Below are 24,496 nucleotides of genomic sequence, written 5' to 3'. Positions count from 1 at the left end.
CTTTAAGTTCCTTTCCAACCAAAGCTGTTGTATGATTCAAGCCATGCTATTGCCAGGCTGTGTGCATGAATGCAGTTTTGGTGGGGTCCTCCTTCACACAGTTTATACCTACAGATCATCAACTCTGTCATTTGTTAATTATTAACGTGATATCAAAAGCTTTTGTATTTTAAAAGCCACAGAAACCTTTGCTATTAAGCAGTACCTACCGCAACTTTGAAGTTCTTTGGTTCAGGGATTAACCATGCATAATCCTTTGGGTTTCTTTCTTTTGATGGTTAAAATGTACTAAGGACTGCTTCAAAGAGAAAGCAATGACGTGGCATGATAAAACAGCCACATTTAACTGTTTTTCCTGGTACAAACAGCAAAAACCTGCAGATTTGAGGTTGTTTGGAAGGTGTAATAAACACTCTCTGATGACATATGAGGCTAAAGGTTACTCAGCTTTCTTATGATGTTACATTAGGAATCCTGATGAGCCATTTCCACAGAGGGAAACTACTCATTACACAGAAGAAAGTGCAAATATGGGAGGTAATTTCTTGCATGTCTGTAGGGAAAGACAGGTGGTCTGCATTGAACAGAGGGGGAGGGCTGTCTAATGGAAGGATGAGTGGGGATGTCTGCCATTCAGAGCTTATCGGGTCAATGAAGGAAATACTTTCCTGTTTTCTTTCTTTTCTGTTCATGTGAAGAAAATAGCAATACAGAATTCTTCAGATGTAATACTAGGAGGGTGGATATGCTCACTGAGGTACAGGGCAGTGGAATCTATTTTTACCTTAAATTGCAAGTACCGGACCAGAAGCATAGTGCTTTTTCAAGCTTATAAGCTCTCTTACAGAACTGTTTGCCACAAAAGAAAATATGAGATCTGTAGGTAATTGTATTTTGGATGCAAGATGTAGAAATCATTTGCAATTTCACATTTTACATTTCCATATGTTTCAAATCACAAGACAATGAGAACCGTGTTTGTAACTTATAGCAACCGTGTGAGATCATATAGTTGCCTCCATTCTAGGACAGGCAGAACAATTGGGAACCTATGCGTTGCATGTTGGTACCTTTTCAGCTTTTATGGCATGTAAATCCAGACATCCTTAGCTGAATTTGGTAACTTCTGTAACCTAGTTCTTATCAATAAGTATAGGATCTTATATGTGTGAGTCTGTCTGTATGCCTGTAATCTATAGTCACAGCCTGAGATCCCTAAACTTCAGCCATCTCTACTAGTGTTGCTATATTCCTATTTTCCTGATAATTAGCAATTAGAAATAATTAGAAACTTCAGACAAATTCAAAATAGGAATTAGTCTCAAGTAAATTCTTAGCAGTGGAGAAGTAGGTAGGACTGAGATGCCCAGATGGGGGCTGCACTCAGTGCTTCTCTGTTCTGCTCCAGCTGGTTCAGGTTTCTGGGAGGGGACAGGGAAGTGCTGCAATGAAGTCGTGGGAATGTGAAGAGGTGCAAGGCCGCACGTTAGAAAGTTTACTTCTAAAACCTCAGACGTTTGACTTCAGACATAGTGAGGGCTTGAGCAGGGTGTACCCCCCATGCTCCAATTGCTCCAAAAAAAGTTTATTTTGGACAGAGCACTTCAGGCTTGAACTGCTGTTGTGAGTTTGTGCAAGCAGCAATATACAGATGAAGGGCTTTGGAAGACCTCCACCCCATCTCTAGCTTCTTGATGCAGGATTGCTCTGTTTTTGATGTATGATTCCTTATTTAAGGTCATTGAAGCTAATGCTGCAGTCAGGTCTTTCATGATGGATGTTTTTCTTAAGTCTATTTCACCCACCTGATTGCATGGCCTCAACCAAAGAGGAAATAAGGCAAATGAGGCAAGGAAGCTACTGGAGATGGTCCTTTGGGTTGTGCTGAGCCTTTGAGCTCCCATTTATAACCTGCTGAAGTCACATCGATACCACCTTCCACTACCAGTCCCTCCCCCCCAAAATCAAATGCCCACCTCTTTTCCTTTTGTCTCTCCACCAAAAATTAACAAAGAGTTAAGTGTTATTTGGAAGTTCTTCGTCTCAAAGTGTTCTCTTAGCCATTTGTCTGTATGTTTCCAGGGTATCTGTGGCTAGGGAGTTTTAAACGAGTAGAGAACAACTCTGGTTTGACAGCTGTGTGCTTTGAAACAAATCTAGTTGATTACTTCTGCTTTTTTTTTAGCTGAAGTTGACTACAGACATCAGTCCTTAGTGCTTTTACTTCAAAGTATATGTATTTATTTCAAAGCTCGTGCTTATTTGCAATCCCAGCTTTGTACACAGTTGATTATTTTCATATTATTTCCCACTTGAATGAAAATCATCTCAGGCAGTATTACAGATTCAATTTTCATTGCTAGTGCACATCTGTAAATATATTTTCAGTGAATATTTGTACACATAGTTGAATGTTTTCTTTCTGCAAAGTGTGTGCCAGGAATGACTGTATTTAAGAGTCGTACACCTGGTATCAGTGTGATTAGAGGTAAGATTGCTCCCCAGTTTTAGAAGGAATTTACACTGCTTGCTCACTTGTTGCCATGGTGCCACTGGTTTTGTTTCTGTAAATGTAGGACGTGCTTTCTTTGTAAAGGGCCTGTGAGTTCACTATTGGCTGCTTGGAGTGCAGATTGCTTTAATCCTCATAGTTTAAACAGGCAAGTGTGAGGATGTAAATAGAATAGGCAGAGAAACATCTAAGTGGCTTACCAGAAAGAATCCTATGGATGCATCCCCAAAAGTTTCAGTTGTTGGCTCCAATTTGTGTTCATTCTCACTGCTTTGCTTTCTTCAAACACACAAGGCTAACAAGGCAGGTCCTGAGCCTCTCAGAAGAGCAAGGAGCAGTGTGACTTACTCTGGATGAGTGGTAGGCATTAGAGAAAGCAAGAAAATACTTTTAACATTCTCTGTCATTGTTTCAGGGTCTGAATGATTTGGCTGAAACAAGGCATCTGTGTCATGGAGCAAATATTCATCTGGTTCTACTTGTTGTGGAGGTGATGGGGGCAACTGAGAAACAGTGGAATGCCAGCAGTGTGAAGCAAACCTTCAACTCTGTCTTATCCCCCTGACAGCACATTTAGGTGATCGTATTTGTGACAGTGGATGAGGAATGGTAGAGCCTGATTTGTGTACGTGCTCCAAATAAAGTGCTGATTTCAGCATCAGCTGAGATGTGTTAAAAGTAGTGGTATTTTTATTCCATCCTGCTTTAAGTCTGACCGTCAAGAGCACTTGGGTATTTTCTGCAGTGTTAGGAAAAACATTGTACTTTGTGCTACCTGCTGTCTGTGCTCCAGGGTCTATTAAGGGCTACCGAGCTCGAGGGCTTGAGGTTTGGTTTGCTGGTTGCAGAACAAAGTGAGAGAACAGCTGATGGTTCTGTGTGTGGTTGTTGCTCTGTGGCACAGAAAGGTTGGCACCTGTAATGAAGTATGGATGTCTAAACAGTACAGTGCACACAGTAAATAAACTTTGGTCATCTGAGGGTGAACTGACCAAAGCTCTGCAAAGCAGGAAAAAGTAGATTTGCTTTGGTTTTTTTTTGTTTTTTGTTTTTTTTTTGTTCTTCTTTTGAACACACTATTGCATAATAGTTTGATTTGTGGGAAATGTTTGAGAAATAGAGAATCTTCCCTTTTCCAGGTACTTGTGGGCTGTCTGTGAGAAGCAGCAGCTATAGCACTCATGTCCTGTGGTGCAGAGCGGGCCCATATGTCTTCACCTCTGGGGGGAACTGATGCTGTTTACTGTGAAAGATAGTCTCTTGTTTTCCTCTAGAATAGTCAAATCCTCCTCTGAGGAATCCCTAAATTACAAGATCAAATCATTGCTTGGATGCACCGAGCGTGAGGATTCTGCTTGAGAAGCACAAGCTTCTTGAATTGCTGCATTGTGCAAAGGGAGAAGGAATCCTGGCTTTCTGAACTGTAGCTCAGGTAATAAGGGAAGATGATCCTGATGGCCACAGCTTTTCAGTGCACCTGGTGCAGGGAAGAGCACTGTGGGAGAAGAAGAGGAAGAAGGATCCAAATGCTTCAAATGGAGTAGGACAGGGAAAAAAGCACAGTTTTCTCAGTTTATGTTAGAATATTGCTGTATACCAGAAGCACCAATGTGTTAAAATGCCCAGGTATTGTGCAATGGTTGCAGAACGGGCTCAGATAAGGCCTGGTGCTTCTGGGTTCTGTTTCACAGCACTGGAGAGTTCATACTGCAGTATATATCTTGCTTGTTATTTACCAACCATCCTTTTTGCAGTCCTAGAAAATTTATCAAGTTAACTCCCCTCTCTCCCACACACAGTTTTAGTATGTCCACTTGTATGGGAGAGAAAATGCAATTAAACCCTTGCTTTTATCATGGTGTTATTAGGGTGAGAAAGTGCTGACAAGGCCTCTGCCTTCAAACTTGCTTCAATCTAATTGTTCTCCATTTGTGGTTCTATAGTTGACTTTTTAACTGAGCTTTTCCTCCCCTCAAATTCAACTTGAGGTGCATTTTTTCAACATAATAATGTTGCTTAAAAGGAAGGGGGGGGGGGGGGGGGGCACAAACATGGCTCTGTAATTTTGTCTTCATTTGAACTCTTTATGATGTTGTTGGCATTGGGAAAGAAGATGGAGGAGTGTGGAAGGGGTTGATGGAGGAGGTGAAACTCAATGCAGCTACTCCTGTTGATAAAAGGTGGTAAAAGGTGGGCAGATCCAGGCTCTGGTCAGCTCAGCATAGCAGCAAGAGCTGGGGGGAGAAAATAATGGTTGTTGCAGTAGTAGATAACATCTTCAAGCGGTATTAATTCAATTGGAAGGTTGTAATAAAACCATTTATTTTCAAAAAATACCAGCAGAGGCCAGTTGTGTTTTCCTCATATGCAGAGCAGTTGTCAAAGGAGGTCATCAAAATGATGATTCCTCGTCTGCCCTGCTTCTTATGTCCTTGACTATTTTTATTCACTGTTTTCATAGCTAGCACATCCTGCTATGCAGAGTTCTCTGCAAATAAGCCCAAATTAAAAGTCTATAAATATTTATTTTTCTCCCCGTGAAGCAAAAAGATTTTGCGTTGCTTTTATTACAGCATTATCCTTGGTGTCAGGTAATCTATCTGAAAAGATATAAAAAGAGAGTCACACTTAGAAGGCTTTTTCACGTTCTTGAAACTGAAGGCAAATATTGACTCTGCTTTTCCCTCTAGAAGAGAAATCTGGTTGTTTTTGTATATAGGCTTCTTATCTAAGATTCAATTTGAAGGGGAAGTGACTTTGCTGCTTTTGTCAATTAGCAAGTCAGCAGTTTCAGAACTTACATGTGATTTTAACATAGTTACCTGAGGATGCATTTGAATTTGGTGTAGATACACTTATTCCACATTATGAAATTGTTTCTAACATCATTTGCCTTTCAGAGAATTTCAAACCTAAATTGCAAGTGAAAGCTTTATAGTTACAGGCGCTGAAAGTTTGCTCACTCGTGAATGCAAACATGACGGCGGGGTGTGTGTGTGAATGCAATCTGATAGCAGAAAGCAAAGCATTGCATTCTGCAGTTGGACTCCGTTGTGTCAGAAGCGTGAACGGAGATGTGTGTTCCACCAAAGGGAGGACTTATGGTCTCTTTGCTAATCTGCAGAGCATTGAGTCCGCTTGGCGTGTCAGCTGCTGGGGAGTTCTGTTAGGAGTTCAGTGAAGGAAAAAAGAGGGAACACAGATGGATGGAAGTCTATGCTTGCTTCTATGTTGGAAATGCATCTGCCTAAAAAGAAAGTATATGAATGATACAGGATCATAGTGTTTATTTTGTTTCACATGCCCTGTGAAAAAGGGGAAACAATAACCCTTTCTTCGAAAGCAGTATTTATCTTGAAAGTGCCTGTTTGCTGTTGGACGGTGAGCATTTGAGGTCCCTAAAGAAGTTAAAGCATCCATTACTTTCTGGTTTTCCAAGAGTAGCTGCACAGAAAGTAGAACATTACTTTTATAACCTGTCTTCCTTTATAGATTGATGGATAATGGTGGTATTGTGAACTTTCAGTCAAGGTTTTGCTTAGCCTTTTGTGTTTTCCAGGTAAGGCAGATGTGCTGAGTGAGAACAATGTTACAAAGAAAAATTAAAATACTGAATGTCCTAAAATAGCTTAACAGGGAAAGATGATACACAAGTCTTAGGACTCTAAGTTACTTCTATCTCTATTCAAGGATTGTCAAACTCTCTACGGTCTGCATCCCTGAACTGTGAAATATTCAAGGGGGAAGTCACCAAAGCAGATACTTGGAGCCAGGTGTTTAGAAAGCTGGCACCGTTGTGAATGGCCCAATTCAAATTGGGTGTATAGATAACAACAGATTTTATTTTTACTATACTGTAGAAGCTAAACCATATTTTAGAAACTGAATTATGCCTGTAGTCCTTCAGTTCTCCCCCTTTAGCCTTCTTACAAGGGCTTTATTCAGTGACCCTACAGGAAACCAACATTTTAGTAGATAAATTAGTGTTATTCTAGCAACAAATCTCAGGCTGGTATTTGGATTCCTAATTCTCAGCCTCCCAGCGTACTACCAAACCTTGGTTATCTGGGGAACCCATTACTGATTCTTTAAAGCATGCAGTGTATTAAAAATTCCAAAGAAATGAAGAGGTTTAGCACAATAACATGAATTTGTTCAAATCCTGACCATCATTTAATCCTTGGGGTGCTCTGATAATACAAGTGCATAGAAAGTTGCATATTCAGCTGGGTATAGTTTTCATCTCTGGCAAAATGAAAAGGGTTTGGATATTCATTCCAGGAGACATTTTTGAAAAGGACTTGTGATTGATATCTTAGTCAAAAAGACTTAAGGCTCTTGGAAAACACTTTATACTTGTCCAGAAGACACTGGTGCTGAAAGGTAGCAATTTTAATAATTTAGAACATTAAGAACATAATCATTTATAATCCAGCAGTGTCTTTGTACATGTCTGTGTTCTGAGGGGTTTCAAGCAGATAATACTTATTTGAAAGTCATACAGAAAAGGAACATGACTTAAAAATCTTAAGAAGAGATAATGATTAGCTCTGTAATCTGTTTTGCATCTCTTTTGAAAACGTTTTCAGTGTATCATGCTAGACAGTGGTGTGTGTGTGTGTGTGTGTGTGTGTATAAAATAGCTTAAGAGTTCATGAAGGCTGCAAAGGTCATTAAAATCAGGTGAAGCTTTCTCCATCTGCTGTAGGAAATCGCATGTTAATGGGCAGAATTAGGTGACCTTTGCAGGAGCCTGGAGATACGTGAAGCTATTTGGAAATTCTACAGCGAATGAAACAAACAAGATCACCTGCTAGATGTATTTATTTCTCTGTGTGCAATCTCTCTTTCTGAGAAAATCTTGAATGACTAATAGTTGTTTAAAACTGGGTCTAGAGGAGCCTTATAGAAGGTTTTAAGCTCACTGGACTGATTGTCCTTGCACATAAATGTAAGTACATTGTGGACCATTAAAGTGAGTAATCATCAGATGTGTCTTATGCTTCTTATTGACACCATCACAGTTGGTAAGCAATGGAAGTCTTGCTTGCATTAACATAGGCAGATGATATGAAGAATCTTGCAGTATTTTTATTGTAACAGGAGGACTGTGCTCCTCAGCAGAAGGCTTCATTTCCATCACGGTTCCCCAATTCTCAGTCTTCTATCCTGGGGGTGTTAAGAATAACCATTTAACTTGGACGGCTCTGTAATGGAGGACTGTGGAAATGGAGAGGATGATGATAATGCATTCCATTGTGATTTAGTAAAACAGCCTTAAAAAAGGGCTTGAGTTTCTGTGATGTGGTTTTGTTTCTCTTATAGAACACCCCAGATGTTACCATAGTACCATGTTGTTGTGCTATAAAACAAGGTAGATATTTAATGTTTTCAACAGGGTTCTGTGGCTTGCTTCCTAACCAAGCACTCTCACTTGGTGTCTTCAGCCAGTCGCTCTTACATGAAAAACAGGTGATTAAACTGTTACTTAACAGATGATTTCTATTTTCAAAACAGAAAAACAATACTTATTATCAATCCACATATAAAAGACGGGGAGTGAACTTCCTGACTTTTACAGTTAGCAAAAACAGGGTATTATGGGTATTCTTAACTATGTCTACATGTATTACATATACATATATATTATTATTTTATGTAAATGAACTTTTAAAGCCACTTTGAGAAATAACATGCTTTATAAACATAGTGCGTGTCAGCATTGTTGTAAAATTACACCCTAGTCTCCATGAATGAAGACCTAAGCTTGAAGTAGCTGATAATGTACTTATGAGTTACTAATTTCTAAGTCATTGATGTTTCATGTCAAAACAGTAACTTAAGATTTGAAAAAGTCAAATAGAAACTTGTTAAATGAAGGGTTTAGAGCAAGTATACTTGTTCCTTTGTTTCTCATTATTCCTTTCCTATCTATTAAATACTGCATCAATTTGACAGTACTGGAAATCAGAATCTATTAAATAATTACCCAGTTTTAGCAGTACCAGCGTGACAGTCCACTGACTTTATCTAAGAGATTAAATCAAGTAGTCAAAACCTTTACTGTCATAAACTCTGTGGGACTGGATGGGTGAAAGATTGGCTCAAGCTGGTACAAATTTTTTCAGTCACTACTGAATCGCGCAGTGTTGATTGCTACAGCCAGATAAAGATTTAATTTAGATCAGAAGTATTTGGAAACATTCATAAAGATCCTACAAGATAGAGTTTATGAGGGAACCAGTGCATGGGCATACTGTTAGACTGGATGTATCTTTAGAGAAGAAATATATTAAATGGCTGAGTCTGTGACTAACCTGAGTGTTGTTAACTTTGTGTATACCTTTCTTCTATATGAGGAGTTGGCTAAAGGAGTAAAGGATGATTCTTGAGATCTAACTTCTTTTCACTGATGCTCCTGATGTAAAAGCAATGGATGTGCAATCCATAAGCACTCACGGACGCGCAGTTGGAAGAGAGTAAATTAATCATACTGGAGGAACGAAAGCTTTGAAATGGGGTGAAATCGAAATTGGATGTAATTTAGTATTGCAGTGTGTAAGGTCATGCATGTCCGGATTAATTAGATTCTTACTTAAAGATAGAGAATCAGCTGAAAGTGACAAAAAGCTGCTGGAGCATTAATAAAAGGAGATTGAGGTGAGTGAGAGATTTGTCCTAACGCAGGGAACGAATTCCTGTAAGGAAGGATGGTAAAATAAGAATGCTGTTATGCAGATAAAAAGTAACTTAATTTGGCATGTTCTGTACAACTTAGGTGCTCCTTTAGAGGAAGGATTAATTCAGAACATTACAGATGCAAAGAAGGGCTATGAGGATTATTGGTAAAACTGACAACTTTCCCTGTGAGAAGACCACAAGAGTGTGACTTTATTAATCCGGAAAGACAGTGGCTCCTCATGGAAATACACAGAAAGAAAGGAAAAATAACAGAATGCTCTAAACACTCCAGATTGCTCTATTTTTCTAATGGGCACCCCTTCACTGACCAGGTCACCAAGTTACACATCCAGAAGCATCGTGGTAGGATGGCTTAACATCTTGGTGCTTTCCTCTTGGTGAGGTAGCTCAGGTTTGCTTTCTCCCATCGTGTAGGTAAATGTAAACTTTGTTCTCACATCCCCATCTCTTGTGTTCAGGAGAGTGTAGCCTGTGCAAGTCTGAAGATACCATTCTCACAACAGTGTTTTTTGATGAGGTTTTTTTTTCTTGATGTGGAAGCCTCACTCTAGAGCAGTCTGAGAACTTTTACTGAAGTGAAACAGTGTTTTGTACAAACCCCTTGAGACTTAGAAGTATATTCTTTTCTACATCGTTTTGTCCTCCCTATGGTGCCCTCTGTCGAGCCTTAAAAGGCCACGTCAAGATGATCTCTGGTGACAGCAGCAAGAAAAAGTGATGATACCAATGGATGCCATGCCATTGGCTATAGTCCTCTTGAGAATGGCTTGATATTTTCTACCTCAATCAGTACAGGTAGAGATGATCAGGTAATTAAGCTGGATTTTCTGCTAATAGATGATGTAATTTTTATTCCTGGCACTTGACTCAAGCAATAATTGCTTAGTCCTTCATTAGTTGCTGCTGTCATGCATGCAGTATTCCCAGTGGCTACTGTCAACTCACTCTGAAGAAAGAAAAGGTCTCTACTTATTCTTGTTTTCAGTGTTGAGTGTAATCAAATTCACTCAGTGTTCGTGATGCCATCCAATCTGCAGAAGAAGCGTTACGTCAATTAGCTCTGTGTACAGCGTGAAGACTGTGTGATTCTGTGAGGAGTGGGATCGCTGAGGTTGGAGCAGTGTTTTTGGAAGTTGGTGACATAATTATAAGTCAGGTCAAATATATTCCATAAATCAATGTTCCCAGCTGTCCTGCACTTGAATGCAGATGATTTATGGATATAAAATCTCTCAGAGGAGGAGGGAAAAAAAAGAAGAAAGGGGAAAGATTTCATTAAAGTAAAACTTGAACTACTCAAAACGATTTGGTATGATCTTTACATTTGAAACCAAGCCCATCGCCTTGATTCTTTTTAGTCCTTATGCTAATAAAATGATAACTGCTAGTTAAATATTGCTCTTCAAAGTCCATGTTAATTGTGGTAACAGTTCTGGGAAATTCTATTAGTTTCTGCCACAGATAAGTGTTTTCAGAGGTAGTTAAATAACATCTTTATTCCAGCTGGGACCTCATTGTCAGGTTTCTCTTCATTAGATAATCTTAAAATAGCCTTAAACTACTAGAACTGCTGCAATACAGTCAAGTATACCGATTCTTTTTCTCCCTGAGAGACAGTTCTTCACAAGGAGAGGGAAAAAAAAAAGTACTGTTGGCTGATAGCCTAGTGAGAAGTCTATCTTGTCCCAAAGTGCAGAATGTGATTTAAAACAGTTATGCCTCCTGGGTACAGCCCGACAAGCGCTGTCACTTACATGGGAAAACAATACGCTGTAATCCCTTTCTCATCACTAAAGTGTCAGTTCAGCACATGAGGTAAATGCCATCTCTGCAAAGACAGCGTCACTGTCCTGTGCTTGTATGGCTTTGCGTAAGGGCAAAAATCACCCCATCTCTAAGTATCCCCAGGAAAGTAGTAGCCAGCTGTCGGAGTGCGGTTCAGCTGTAGAAGCATCACAAACGTGAAGGTTCTGAAAATGGTTGGGTAGATTCATGGGGAAAGAACAACTGACTTGAGAGAGGCTTGTTTGGGGCTGGGAAGGAGTTTTGAAGAAGATCTGTTGTGTGCATGTCCTATTTCTGCATCTTTCCCAAGTGACGTCTAGCAGATGTCTGACCTTTGGTCTGACGTGCTGCTGTCACTCTTCTGTTTTGGAAGCAGCATGAAGTGCTCTGCTGTCTTTTCCTTCTGCCAACCTCAGATATGTGCAGGTTCAGGCGATTATGATGGAACCCAGGGGCATCAACAAAGGTCTGATACGGTACCATGCTTGTTCTCTTAGGCTAGGAAGTGCATGAATAACAAATGGAGATACCTGACTAGCTTATTTTTGTCACTATTGTGCTTGATGTGATATGCTAAAACCTGCATCTGAAGCCTGAAAGATCTTAAGTTGCTTTTTCTTAAGAGAAGGACCATGGGGCAAACGCCAAGAAAGCATTACCTTCATTTCTTACATTTTTGGCAGTAGTGCCTTACGTGTTCTTGCTAACTGAAGTATCAATGGAGTTACAATGTGGTTCTAATTTAATGGGTATATTTAGTACCAATTCATTTGATCAGAAACTGAATCTAATTTCTGAGTTAATATTATCATTGTAATGTTTTGAAGCATTATCTATTTAATGAATCAGATTCTACACAATTACTTTAAAATTACAGTGTCTGGCATGAAAATATTATTGAAGAACACTGAGTTGATTTGAATTTTTACACTCAATTTTAACTGCATAGCTGAGATCTTTAGGATGGCGCTTTCATCTCTGCTTCTGAGTATCTGCACTTTCACCTGGGGACACTGGGAATGCATTACATGTTAATGAGGTTGCCTGTGTCATCTTGTAAAGCGAGTGCATGCAGTTGTGTGCATAAATACCCTTTCCTCTACCAAAATCAAGTGGGAGAGAAATTTTTTAGGGCTTGATGGTGTATGGATAGAACAATATCGTAGAGTAAGTGTTTGTCTAATTAACAGAGGCAGCGTTGTTAGACCTCTACTGTAAAGAGAAATTCTGTAAGCAAAGGGATTTACTTTCTTAGAGTGATGCAAAGACTTCTTCCAGAATTAGACTTCAGCAAATGAGCTTTTTGTGCATCTGAGTCGCACCTGTGAGCCAGAACTATTTCAATGTAGGAACAGTGATGAAATCTTTGACTGCAGAACTGTTTTGTATTGCACTCTATGTAGAAAACGTCACAAAATCCTTGTAGGTTACTCAAAGGAAATATTGATGTATTGTGACCTACTGTATGTTAAATGCTATTCAGACCAGGTTCTAAACTTGGATCTTTAGGTGCCTTTCCCTGGGCCATCTCAGCTGTACCAAGTATGTTTGCACTAGAGCATGAAGCACAGGTTAGACCTGTGTGCACTTGGGATAAGAAGCTCAGGGTACCTGGTTCGTGTCTCTCAACTCAATGACACAAGGTTTAAACCGTGACCAAATATGACAGCAAAAGGTTTCCTGCTAGAAATTGGCTGTTGAGTATCTTGAAAAGTAATTGTGTTGATGTTCTGCCTTTCATATCTTGGGAAGAGGTGCTTTAAACATATAATGCTTCCTGGCATGGTTCAAACTGATGCTATTTTAAGAAGTAGGAACGGAGGAATTCAGAAAATCCTCCTTTAGAAATAGTTTCAATTTAAAACGTAGCATTCTAAGTTTCAGACTCAAAATGGAGAAGATCCATCCCAGAAATGGGAGGAAGGCTTTGGATGAGGGCATACTGTTTATTATTTTTCTGCTACCATTCAGGTTTTCTATAACAACAGCACAGCCGGAACCCATTTTGAAATGAAATGCGTAGTGAACTTAAAACATTACAAATGAGCCCATTTGTGCAGTTTGGAATTCCTCTAAAACCAAGGATCTGAGCGGATAGCATTGAACTGTTCTCAATCTTCTATTAGCAAATGATTTTCTGCATCAGAGGATGAAGGAGAAGCTGTTTTCTCCCTTAGTGGAACTGCCTTAGTATTACATGGCTGATGGTCATTATTTGAGATTACCTTTGCTTTGTCTCTGGTTGCAGCTGTTTCAGGACAACACTGTGCGGTGAGATGTGCTCTGGTGGCCTCCTTTTTAACACAATATGAGCTGCTATTAGAGAGTTGCATTTGTGTTAATGCCTTTAATTTTTTCTCCTTTCCCCTGCTGTCCTTCTCTAATACACAGTTTAGGAGCCAACAGCTGTGTCTCTGCTAAATGCGTGTTCTGGGTCTGGCACTGCAAGTTGAAGATTCAAAGCTGTAATTAGAGGGGCACTTTAGCATTTCTGCTCACATACCTAAGTTGGATATTTGGTTAAGCAGAAAGGGAGCTCTATATATTTTCAGGGACTCGTTTGCTATCAGGCAGGGATCTAGTCTTTCCTGGCACCTATCTGTGTTTTGCTCTTTGGACAAAGATATTTGTGCTACAGGCTAAAAGTAAGCAAATCTTCCCATGATTCCCATGTTTGCAGTGTGCTGCAGAGGATAACAAGGCTCCTGGTGCTGTTTGCCCCCACTGTACTATGATTCTGGAAGGCATTTCTGTTATTACAGTGCAATTGGGGCACTCAAGAACGTCAAAATGTGTGAAAAATAGAAAATAAATGGACTTAAAAAAGAAAACAAAAATCAAGTAACAGATAATTAACTTTTGAGTCCAGCTGATTGTTGGTGCCTTGGCCATCACTCAGCTGACCAGACTTTGCAAGGTCTTTCGCGTAGTCCATCCAGCATTTGACATCCTGCCCCCAGCCTGACTGCAGGGCACCTGAGAACAGAGCAGCTGGCTCACTGCTGTTATTTCAAGGCCTGAGTCTCTCCTGACACATTAAATGAAGATCATGATGCAACTGAAAACAGTTTTAAAAACACATCTCCTACTATCCTTGAACCCTGCACTTTACGTGTAAATTGAAACTGCTGGCAACAAATAAGAGAGTATTTTATGGACCTCAGTCTATGGAAGGTGCAAACTCATAGCTGCAAAAATTGATAGACCTCAATAAAATTTATTTATGCAGCCAAACACTCGGAGTAACTTCCAATAAGCACAGAATTAAATTTAACAAGATATGTCAATTGCAACACTCATTGCAAGTTATTATTATTGTGATATGAGCCAATGAGATTCTGTCTGAACAGGTTATATCCATTTTTCTAGGTAACTCTCTGGTATTTGACTGGTATGCAGTTGAGCTATTACATTTTATATACACCAGCTTAAATATCAAGAAGCAATCTTTGGAGATCTATGCCACGCTGGATGCTTAAATTGCACGAGTGCTTCAGAAGCAGTTTAACAAAAAAAAATCAGTATTGATCAGAAAGAATCAAACTAGGATGTGGCTCTGGGCATCCTGGTCTGGTGGCTGGCGACCCTGCACATAGCAGGGGGGTTGAAACCGGATGATCATTGTGGTCCTGTTTAACCCAGGCCATTCTATGAATCTATTCAGTGAACCTATGAAACTATTGGATTTAAGTTTCTAGAGGAAAACTTTGAAACAGGTATTTTTAAAATTACCTGTATGCGGGCACAATCTGTAATCAAATCATGACTACCTTGTCTTTATGCATGCTGTATGTAGCTTTCTATGAGTATAAAATGGAGGGGTGGTCTTTGGATCATGCTAGGTGTTAGTGGAGGTTGGCTCTGGAAATGTGGTGAAGGATCAGTGAATGTCAGATGCAGAGAGAATTAGAGAGGTCATTGCAGACTGAATGACAGCAACTACCACAGAGAAAAGGAGTTATTTATTTCACTTGGGAAAAGCACTGAGGTAATAAAATGCCTTCTGAAAATCTCAGCTTAATTTTTTGCTCTCTAAAAGTGATAAAAATCTGTTTCAGTTACTTTTGATTGCAACCAGATTGCGTTTAACTGCTTTCCTTTTTCACTGTTGTGGCAGTTAACATGATTTCTGTTCCATTGCCAGAACTCACAAGGACAGTAGCTTAGAAGTCTTCAAAGAAAGCATCTCAGCTACAAGGAGATCCTCCTTGGGATTCCTGATAGTCCATCTTTTTGTTTTCATTCATCGCCATGCACAATATGAGTGAACCGATGACTGCTGCTTGTTTGAAGCTCTAACATACTAATTCTAGGCTTATTAAAAAAATTAAATAAAAAAGCTAGGGTTCATAATAGAATAAAGAAAATAAGTGCAAAAGAGCTACCTTCAGGCAGCTTTTCCGCTGCCTTAGTGGATGGGGAAAGTCATAGATATGTAATTTAAATGACTCTGCAGGCTGAATATCTAGCTATTCAATGTGACATTATAAAATGCTGAAATAAAGTCAGTCAGTAGAGCGTTCTGACTGATCCAAGAGCTCCAGTGGAATAGCTGATGTAGAATGTGGTTGTAATGCACCGTACACATAACATTAGATAACCCCATTCGGATTTACAGAGTTACCAGACCCAGCACTTTTCAGATGCTGGAAGGAAAGAAAAGCAACGTTACTGAATGTTGAATATTAATTTTGGAATATAAAACTGTATTAGGAGGAAAAAGGTGGCTGTGGAACTTAAAAAGCAGAAATTGGAGCCAAGTAAAACTTGGTTATATTTATGGTACTAAAATAAAGTCAAGTAAAGCGCTATGAATTTGCATTTTAAAAAAGGAATCTTAATTTTATCATACTGTGAATAGCACAGAAGCCTCCTACAGGAGTGGAAAGCTACCTGACTAATGAATTAAAAGGATATGATTAACTGGAAGTGTAACAAAAGCCATTGGGGAATGTCTAAGAATGTTTCATGATTTTGAAAACCTGTGTTAATCTTGGAAGTTTAATTACATGAAGATAGGCCGGCCCGAAAACTTCCTGCAAGTTAATCCTGGTGTTTCAGCAGCCTGAAGCTAAGCTTCATTTGCAAAGCCTGGATTCCTTGAGAGCCAGCTCATGTGCCATGCTGGGTGAACTGACTTGGTGCTGTAGCTTAAAACAACATTGGGTTTATAAACGTGTATATATTTAAAGCAATTCAACGTTACAATTGGAGAATAGATAAAACCTCCCTTGCATATGTCCAAACCAACTAATACTTTGTGTTGAAAGTAAGATGGAAAGGAAGTTAATGGATCTCCACTGTGGCAGATGAATCCACCCCATGACAGTGAGGACTGATATGGCAGCAGAGAACCAACAAGTCATTGTACTTGTAGGGGAAATGAATGTGTTTGAAGCACTGGAGAAATCATTGGTGTTTCCTCCTGAAGCCCAAAATTTCTGGATAGCTTGAGAAATGCAGCTCTGTCAACACAAGACTTTGAAGGGTAAATGTGGATTTGCATTTCACAGTTGTGTTATCTGAATTTCTGTTAGGTATGAGCTCAAGCAACTGACATAAGAAAATTATACCTTGTTTTATGCTGGGGAATCTGCTCCTTAATTTCTTCTGGTGTAGACCCTCAGGTGACTGAGGGACAAAACCTTACCAGAGCTTTCCCTGCAGTTTAAAGAGAAGCATCTTCCTCATATTCTGAATATATGCAGCGAACACGTGGTAGGTTTTGAGATGGTAAAGGCAACTTTTCTCTTTACAAAAGTCTTTTTCTTGAAAAAACAGGTAATATAGAAGTAATTCAGGAAAATAAGGAGGTATTGATTGAAATTAACCAGTTACAACAGTAGATTGATAAGATGGCAGAAGGATGATTTTCTGAGGAATGAGCCTTTCTGAAACTTCCTATCTTGTACTATGCAGAATCACAAAGCTTATCACTTCTAGGCTGTTACACATGAAACTAATGATGACTCAAGTGACAAGCACCCTCTGCCTTCTCTTTGGTATGATGCCTGTTGAGAGCTGAGGTCACTGGACAGTGCTCATCAGAAATAGGTCTGTCGAAGTTGGATCTGTTCAGCTTAGCATTTCTGGTTGCTTGTACGTGTATTTCTGATGACTTCTGTGTTAACCTTTCTGGATGGAGTAGAAGGTATATGAAGTTGTAGCTACCACCCCTGATGAAAGAAAACTCAATAGCCCTTGAAAAGATTTACCCTGTCTTAAATGAAGTGGCTCAACACAAAGTTGATTTGCACACCCTGTGCTACATGAAGTCTGCAATCTGAGAAATTTATTACAAATGGATTCTTGTAAGACAAATCGTGTGGAATAAATTGTTTTTCTAAGGAGCCAAATGCAGCTCTTTCAGTGAAGTATAGACAAAAATTATTGATCAGAGAGCGTTGTTTGGTTTTGTTTTAATTTCTGGAGTCTTACAATTCCCAAGCACTGTCTCATTCTATGACCATCTGTTTCTTCCTGAACTCTCTTCTTATTTTGTGAGGCTAAGAATGAAATGAATCAATTTCAACCCATTTTCAGAACAAGTATTCCAGGGAAAAAGCATTGGTTGGAATGGTGTGTGCTGTTATAATTTCTATCCCCAAAGCAAAGGCATGGAAGGTGACAAACGGCACTATTGAGGTTCTTGCTCTCTTCCCCCCCTCCCCACACTGGGAATGTTGTAAATGCCTCATTGAACTGTCTGAGGGTGTGTTATTTTCAGTCTGTATCTAGAAATACAGGATAACCAACGAGGCTTCTCCCATTAGTATATTTCTTTATCCCTCTTTAGAAGTATTGTTTTTTATCTAGTGAGTCTGTGAGAGTTTGACATTGGATGACTTTATAAAACATTCTACTAATTGGATTTGTTAAAATAAATAAATCAAACACTAATTGGAACGTGCCCTGCCATTATTTTTGCTTACTGAATTAGATATAATGGCGTGAAGTCCTTTTTATCATATTTGTGCACTTATTTAAACACCCCCCTGGCGCACACTTCTGCAAATTCAATTATATATTCAAAGGAGGCACTCAATTTATGCAAGGCTGGTTTACATTTAATCCGGGGGAAGACTCAGTAACTGATGATAGGTCTGTTCAAGATTAATTAGCATCACTCAGATGAGCAGTGGCATTGTTACAAGCCTGCAGTGTAAAACAAGGGATATTTAATCTGTCCTGTGTGAGCTGTTATTTGCTTCAATATGACCCTTTTCAGGAAGGGAACGACTTCATCCTTTTTTGGCTTTCATTTTGTGTGAAAAGAGATGGTCAACACCACATGCATTATCTTAACAGTATCAGAGTCATCTCAGTTTCCTTTCTTTTTTTGCCCTACTTAGCAATTGTATTTCTTCACTTAATTTTTAGCTGATTAATGGAAAGATTCTGGTTTGCATCCCGAAATCCTTAGCCCTGTTAATTATTAACGAAGACACCAAACCTTATTTTGGTTGGTGTGCAAGTGCTTTACTTTTCCTCTGAGCTGCTTTGTGACGCTGTGGGTAGAGCTGTGACGTGCAAACCTAGAATCTAAATTCACTTCATGATATCTTTTATAATGAATTATCTTCTCTCTGTTAATGAAAATCCCTGTTCTGCAGTCAAGCAGTTTTGTTTCAGCAGTGGCTGATTTTGTATTAAGATGGAACTTATCTATGTGGTTTTTCTTCTCTTGTTATGTTCCTGCAGAGCTGTAGCTTTTAGGTATCCATACAGGTGATGTCTTAGGAAATAGTAAATATTAAGCTTGTGCTGCTGCCAGTGAAAGGAACTCACCTGCAGGTTTCAGCCTACTATGCCATTTTGGAGTCGCTATCCCTACTTAAGTAGGCATTTAAAGTCCGTAATTACATTTTTTTGTTTAGACTGAAATTAATCAGTGGGGAGTAATTGAATTTCTAAGGACCTGGCAATGAGCTGCTCATGTAGCAGAGCGGATGGCTCCATCCCAGCAGGTTAGCACTTGTGCAAATGCCACGTGTGCCTTCACCTTGCTGCCTTGCCATCTTGCTTGGGAGCTTGTTCTCACGCACACACACTTGAACATAACAGCACACTCATCAGTTGGGTCAGCAGTATTCCCCAGAAGAGGCAAGATGCTGTGCTTCTCTTTAAACTCTCTCTTCTCCCCTTATGCACGGTTTGCTCTGCTCAGAGCCTGCTGCAGCCTGGACCAGGCTGTGGGCTCCATGGGCAGTGGGGTGCTGCTGGTTGCATGGATGGGGTGATCCTATTTGATCTGGTGGCCATATGCATGGATTAAAGCAGAGTTTGGTGCTCTAAATATCTGCAGTGGGTGTCTATGAGTGGGGGCTGGCAGCAGGGCACCTCTGGGAGGAGAAGGCAGGGCTGTGCTAGGCTGGGCATGACCACTTCCACAGGGCACAGATTGTTTGAGAAAGAGCTTTCTTGCTCACGGGTGATCATGGCTGCGTCCCAACTAGGTCCACTTTTAGTTCTTGTCCCTTTTGCCACTCTCTAGCACAAAGCCGACAGGTGCTTTCCTCTTCTTGATCACCAGGATTGAGCCGTTGTGTGCTCCCTGTGCAGCCACTCTGCTTATCCGAGCATTGAGAATCGACTCCAATGCTTTTTTTCCCCCCTGTCCTCATTTCCTGCAAATTCACCTCTCCAAATTCCAATTCTGCTTCCAGTAAATTAATCCATCTGGTTTATTGCCTTGTCACTTTGCATTTGGTGGTTCCTCCACTAACTTTTCTTTCTTCAGAAATGTAGATGTGTTTGCAGCTGCTTTTAAGGCTCTCCATGGTTTATCCTTTCTTATCCAATCTCACTACACGGGTTAGCCTTGAATTTCATTCAAGGCACTTTCAAGCTTCTTAAGGTGTTGTCTCTTATCAGTGGAAACTCCCAATTAATTTCCAGAAGCTCTCACTATCCTTGTTCAGCTTGCCCTCCAACTTCACCCGCCTCTGTGTACATAAAACAATCTATTTGGCTAATTGTATCTGTATATCAGCAATTAGGTTCCCTGTTAAATAAGGACTTCTACCCTGTATTTTGTTGTCGTCTCATTTTGCTTCTGAGACTATCAGCACCTGCGTAATTTTCTCTGTACTCGAGTCCTCGTACAATTGCATGTCTTGATCAGAGTATTTATTTGCAACTCCTTCAAAGGAAGAGCTGAGAGACAGCACCACTTACTGTACTGTAGCGTGCTTTAGAGAGGTGTTGTGTAAATGGAGTTTGTCTGAAGTCCTCCTATTAGAGTGAATCTATTAAAACTAGAATGCCCTGCGTGGAGACGGAGAGCAGAGTATTTGATATTGTCTCTTGTGCCTGCTCGCTATGGGAGAAGGTGATTTTTGGCTGCATTGCATGCTTCTCACAGACAATCCAGAGCACCTGTTTTTTCTGTCAGACATTTTAATAAGCACATTTAATATTTTAAACTTGAACTTTTTCACCTAAATTAAATTAAAACTTGAGGGAAACAGCTGAAGTGCGGTCCTGCTCATTTTGACAGCTCTGAAAGCCTCACAAGAACTGTAAATTTAAAGCAAAAACTACTTTTAAATGCTGTAGGAAATACATTTGCAAGGTCTCTGCTGGAGCAGGCAAGGCTGCAAGGGTCATAAAATCTGCTAAACTCAGAACTATTTATATTAAAATTACACAACATAACAATTTTTTTCTGTTACGACAAGCTTAATCTTTAAACTTGAACAACACCGACTACGGTCAGGTACTCTATCCAACAAATCCTTCAAGCGTGTGCTTAAATAGGAATAATTTGTGTGAATTTTGACATGAATTTTTAGAAAATCATTTGTGGTTGGAGTGCACTTTAAGTCCTTTAGCAGAATAAGGATTGTATGAGGAATTTTGATGTAACTGAGATGGGTTTGGTCTTCCTTGGGACACGTAGAGAAAAAAAACACATGTTAAAACTAAAGAATGCTTAAATGACCCACTGCTGGGTAACAGTTATTGAATTGAAACCAGAGATCACTTGTGTACTTGCTATTCGTTGTGCATGTGTAGGGAATGCAGCCTGTGGGAAGGTAAAGAGCGGGGAACGTCTCTGTGCATATAACTCTGATTAGTGTCAGGAGCAATTGGCAGTTTGGCTGGCACAGCAAGATCGTGTAGCCCTGAGCAGTGCTCAGTCCCTGCAGCTCCAGAAGTGTTAGATATGTCCAGCTGACTTTGGAGTAACTGCCCAGAGATTTCTCCTTGCTTCTGTAAGAGAAAAGAAAAGCAGAGCAGTGACACTGTTGTCATAATTAAGGTCAAAACCCAAACACCCAAATTACCTCATGTAATAGAGCCAGTACTACAATATGTTTGGCAAACCAAGATGGGGAGATGTGAGGAATGTACCTGAGGCAATGGAAGGGGAGGTTCAGCAGTGTAGTAATGATCCACTAGTACTAAATGGGGATAAACTAATTGAATTAGTTTGCCTGGCACACGAGCATGTGTTGAAATATATATTTTTCCCCCACCGTCAATGCATTTATCTTGATTTGTAAGTGTTCAGGCAGCTGCCAGGTGGCAGTGAACCACATTCAAGTATTTCAGGAACCGGAGTAGGAAAGATCACTTAGTCAACAGTCTGGAAGGTGTGAATGCCAGTTTCTATCCACTTCTTGTTATTCTCCCATTGTAGAGAAATTAAAGGCTTACACTGTGAGGTCCAGTTCTGAAAGGCCTGGAGAAGTAGTCATGTGTCACATAGGACTTTGTGTTATTAAGCATAAGAGGTGGTTGCAAGGAAGGATGCAAGTTCTCAAAGTGCAACCCAACCCAGTGTAATTTGAATCTCAAGTGAAATCAAGCATGTATTGCTGTAGTATAGGGATACTTTGCTTGTCTTTGCCATTTGGGTTCTTTCTTTCTCTTATTTCTTTAAAAAATCTGACCTGGAGTTTTCTGTAAATACCAGCACTGGGACCCAAATGCGTGTGCTTGTTATGTGCAATTGTCCGTGAAAATGTTAAGAAAATAGGTGGAAATAAAGGGAGCTGATGGAGGAGAAGAGCAGCAATGTGAGAAGAAAGACTTCTAAGGGATACAAAAAGGTTGAACGTTCAAAACTGTTTTCTGGATACCTTCTCTGCTCTCTGAAATATATTATACATGACTTGTTTGTTCCCCCTCCCTCTGTATTTCTCCCTCTGTAAACCTAGGTGTGAGAAATTAAATGATTTTAGTGTCATGATTATGTATAATATTAATGCAGGAATGTATGTGTTTTCCTTGCTTTTAGGTGGTTGTTCCTTTGATGAGCACTACAGTAACTGTGGTTATAGCGTGGCCTTGGGAACCAATGGATTTACCTGGGAGCAGATCAATACCTGGGAAAAGCCAACGATGGATCCTGCAGTCCCAACTGGTGAGTGAGAAGCCTCAGCAGCAGCAGAGGTGTTACTCTGTGAGGATCAGCTGTTAGCCCTGAACAGATTACTGACATATATTGTATGTCAGTATATTATACATTTATATATTACTCACAAATATTGTGAGCACATCATAACACCACTGTCTTTTCAGTATTCTCTGAAGAGTTCACAATAATGATAACTTCCAGTGGTTTTATTTCTTAATGGAAACTAACATTATATGTTGGTGTATATGGCATAAATCCCACAGAATGCTTTGTTGACCCTGAAGAAAAGCATATTTTAGGAGAAGGCGCTATATTTTTCTGAAAACCATAGTTTGTGCTTTTTTGGCAGTTGAAATAGCTGAAGTCCCTGCTCTAAAGCAATTGACACAATGGCAAACAGAACTGGCCAGCCAACTTGACTGCAGTCTTAAAGTATTTGTTCCAGTTAATTGATTGCACTCTGACAAGCATGAACTACTTGGCAGAATTAACATCTTGTGTTGTTGTTGTGGTATTTATATGACTGTAAATTATTGGGCTAAGAAGCCTGAAATTGCCAGGTGCCTGTTAAGGGAAGCACAGAGAGCTGATGTAACAATAGTTCCCTGCTGTAGCCATGGAGAGGCAGGCTGGTGTTCATCCCTGTGTGTTAAAGCTATTAAAAGAAACAAAACAATAAGAAAACTTGTTTGTTTGTTTGTTTTAATTACAGCCTAGATTGGAAACTGTTAGTAACTGAATCTTTCATAGCATGTGACTTGTAGGACTATTTGTTTAGACTCTGGTATCCCAAAAGTTAATTCTGAAAGTTACGTCTCTGGTCTTGTCTGTAAGAATGCATTTCATTATTCTGAATGTGTTCTCAATGAGGGCAGTTTTATTTCTACATCTCCTCACCTTCAGCTCTTGTGTGTGTCACAGTCCCTGTTCATGGTAGACCTAACTAGGGAGAGATGGCAGTTATTTGAATTTACAGATCTCAGAATGATCTGAAGGAATAGGAACAGACATAGCTGTGATGCCATCTGGAAGGCAAGGAATTAATGGGAGGGCTTGTACTGGAAAAGTTCAGTACTTTGCTAACTCCAGATGTGAAGGAAAAATCTATCTTCCTGGCTTCCATCTGAAAGTGTTTTATCATCTGAAGATGCTGGGTCTGTGGAGAAATTGATAGGCAATCAACAGGCTGGGATGGCAAACAAACCCCAGAATAGTGCAGTGTGTTTCTTAACAAGGCCTTCAGAATTGATTTTCCCAATTAAGAAGTAGATAGAGATGTGTGTGGTTCTTTCTCTTAGTGCTGTGTTCCATATTATCAGGTAGCACTAATAGTTAGATCCATAAAAGTGTTAGAGCAACTGCAAATTAATGACAATGACAACAAAAAGCAACATAAAGAAATGCAGATATCTCAATTGTATGGAAATACAGAAGAGGGAAAGCTTCTAACAACTTATAGTGTGCTGATATTGAAACGCCATTTAAGTGAGCTTAAAGGGTATGAGGGGCAATGACAAAGTGCTTCGCTTTACTAATTGTTTTCTCAGTACTAGTCATGCAGAGCAGAAAGTCAAATCAGTAGGTAGGAAAATAAGGTTGACCACAGCAAATGTGTACAGAACACATTTCTCCACTAACAAAAATACGTTTTCAAAAGCTGTCCAAATGATGCTAACGTCGAGGTAAATTATGGTGGTCAATTAAACTGCCTTAAGCTTGCAGAGATGCTAGCGCTATTACTGGGAGTCTGTATTGCTGGATGGAATCTTAATGCATATGTTGTTTGTATTGGTTAATTGTTTGAAAGTCTGTTTTGTGAGAATAAAGGATTACTTAAAAATCATCTAGTGGCAAAGCCAGCCAAATAAACTGATGAACAGCATGTTCCACTCCTACAATCAGAGACATCTTTAAAGCCAGAGTACCAGAACATTTGGTGATTGACTTTCTATTTTGTTTAATTTATCCACAGCAGCTGAAAGCAGCAGGGTGGAAATCCATCGAGTTTGCAAGGGTGTCAAAGGTGGTAACAGTGGTTGGAATAAGCAACTGTGGCCAACTGGAGGCAGGAAATCTCTTTTAGCATGGGCAGGAGCAACAGGAGTGCAAGAATGCATAGAGTTGTGAGCAGT

The 24,496-nt window shown here is 39.7% G+C and overlaps 1 protein-coding gene across 2 annotated transcripts in view; it reads left to right on the top strand.

Annotated features, from left to right (window-relative positions):
• LOC146752385 (receptor-type tyrosine-protein phosphatase T-like) overlaps nucleotides 1-24,496 on the top strand; it is a 170,875-nt gene that overhangs the window by 47,432 nt on the left and 98,947 nt on the right. For both annotated transcript variants that reach the window (XM_085531988.1, XM_085531987.1), the window contains exon 4: nucleotides 22,245-22,370. In XM_085531988.1, the coding sequence (XP_085388114.1) occupies nucleotides 22,245-22,370 (126 nt within the window). The remainder of the gene's footprint in view (nucleotides 1-22,244; nucleotides 22,371-24,496) is intronic.

The sequence above is a fragment of the Coturnix japonica genome, unplaced genomic scaffold (assembly GCF_054131305.1).
Source record: "Coturnix japonica strain WE unplaced genomic scaffold, WE-NBRP24 Scf046, whole genome shotgun sequence".
NCBI classification, from domain to species: Eukaryota; Metazoa; Chordata; class Aves; order Galliformes; family Phasianidae; genus Coturnix; species Coturnix japonica.
This window is presented reverse-complemented; position numbering and strand designations above follow the sequence as displayed.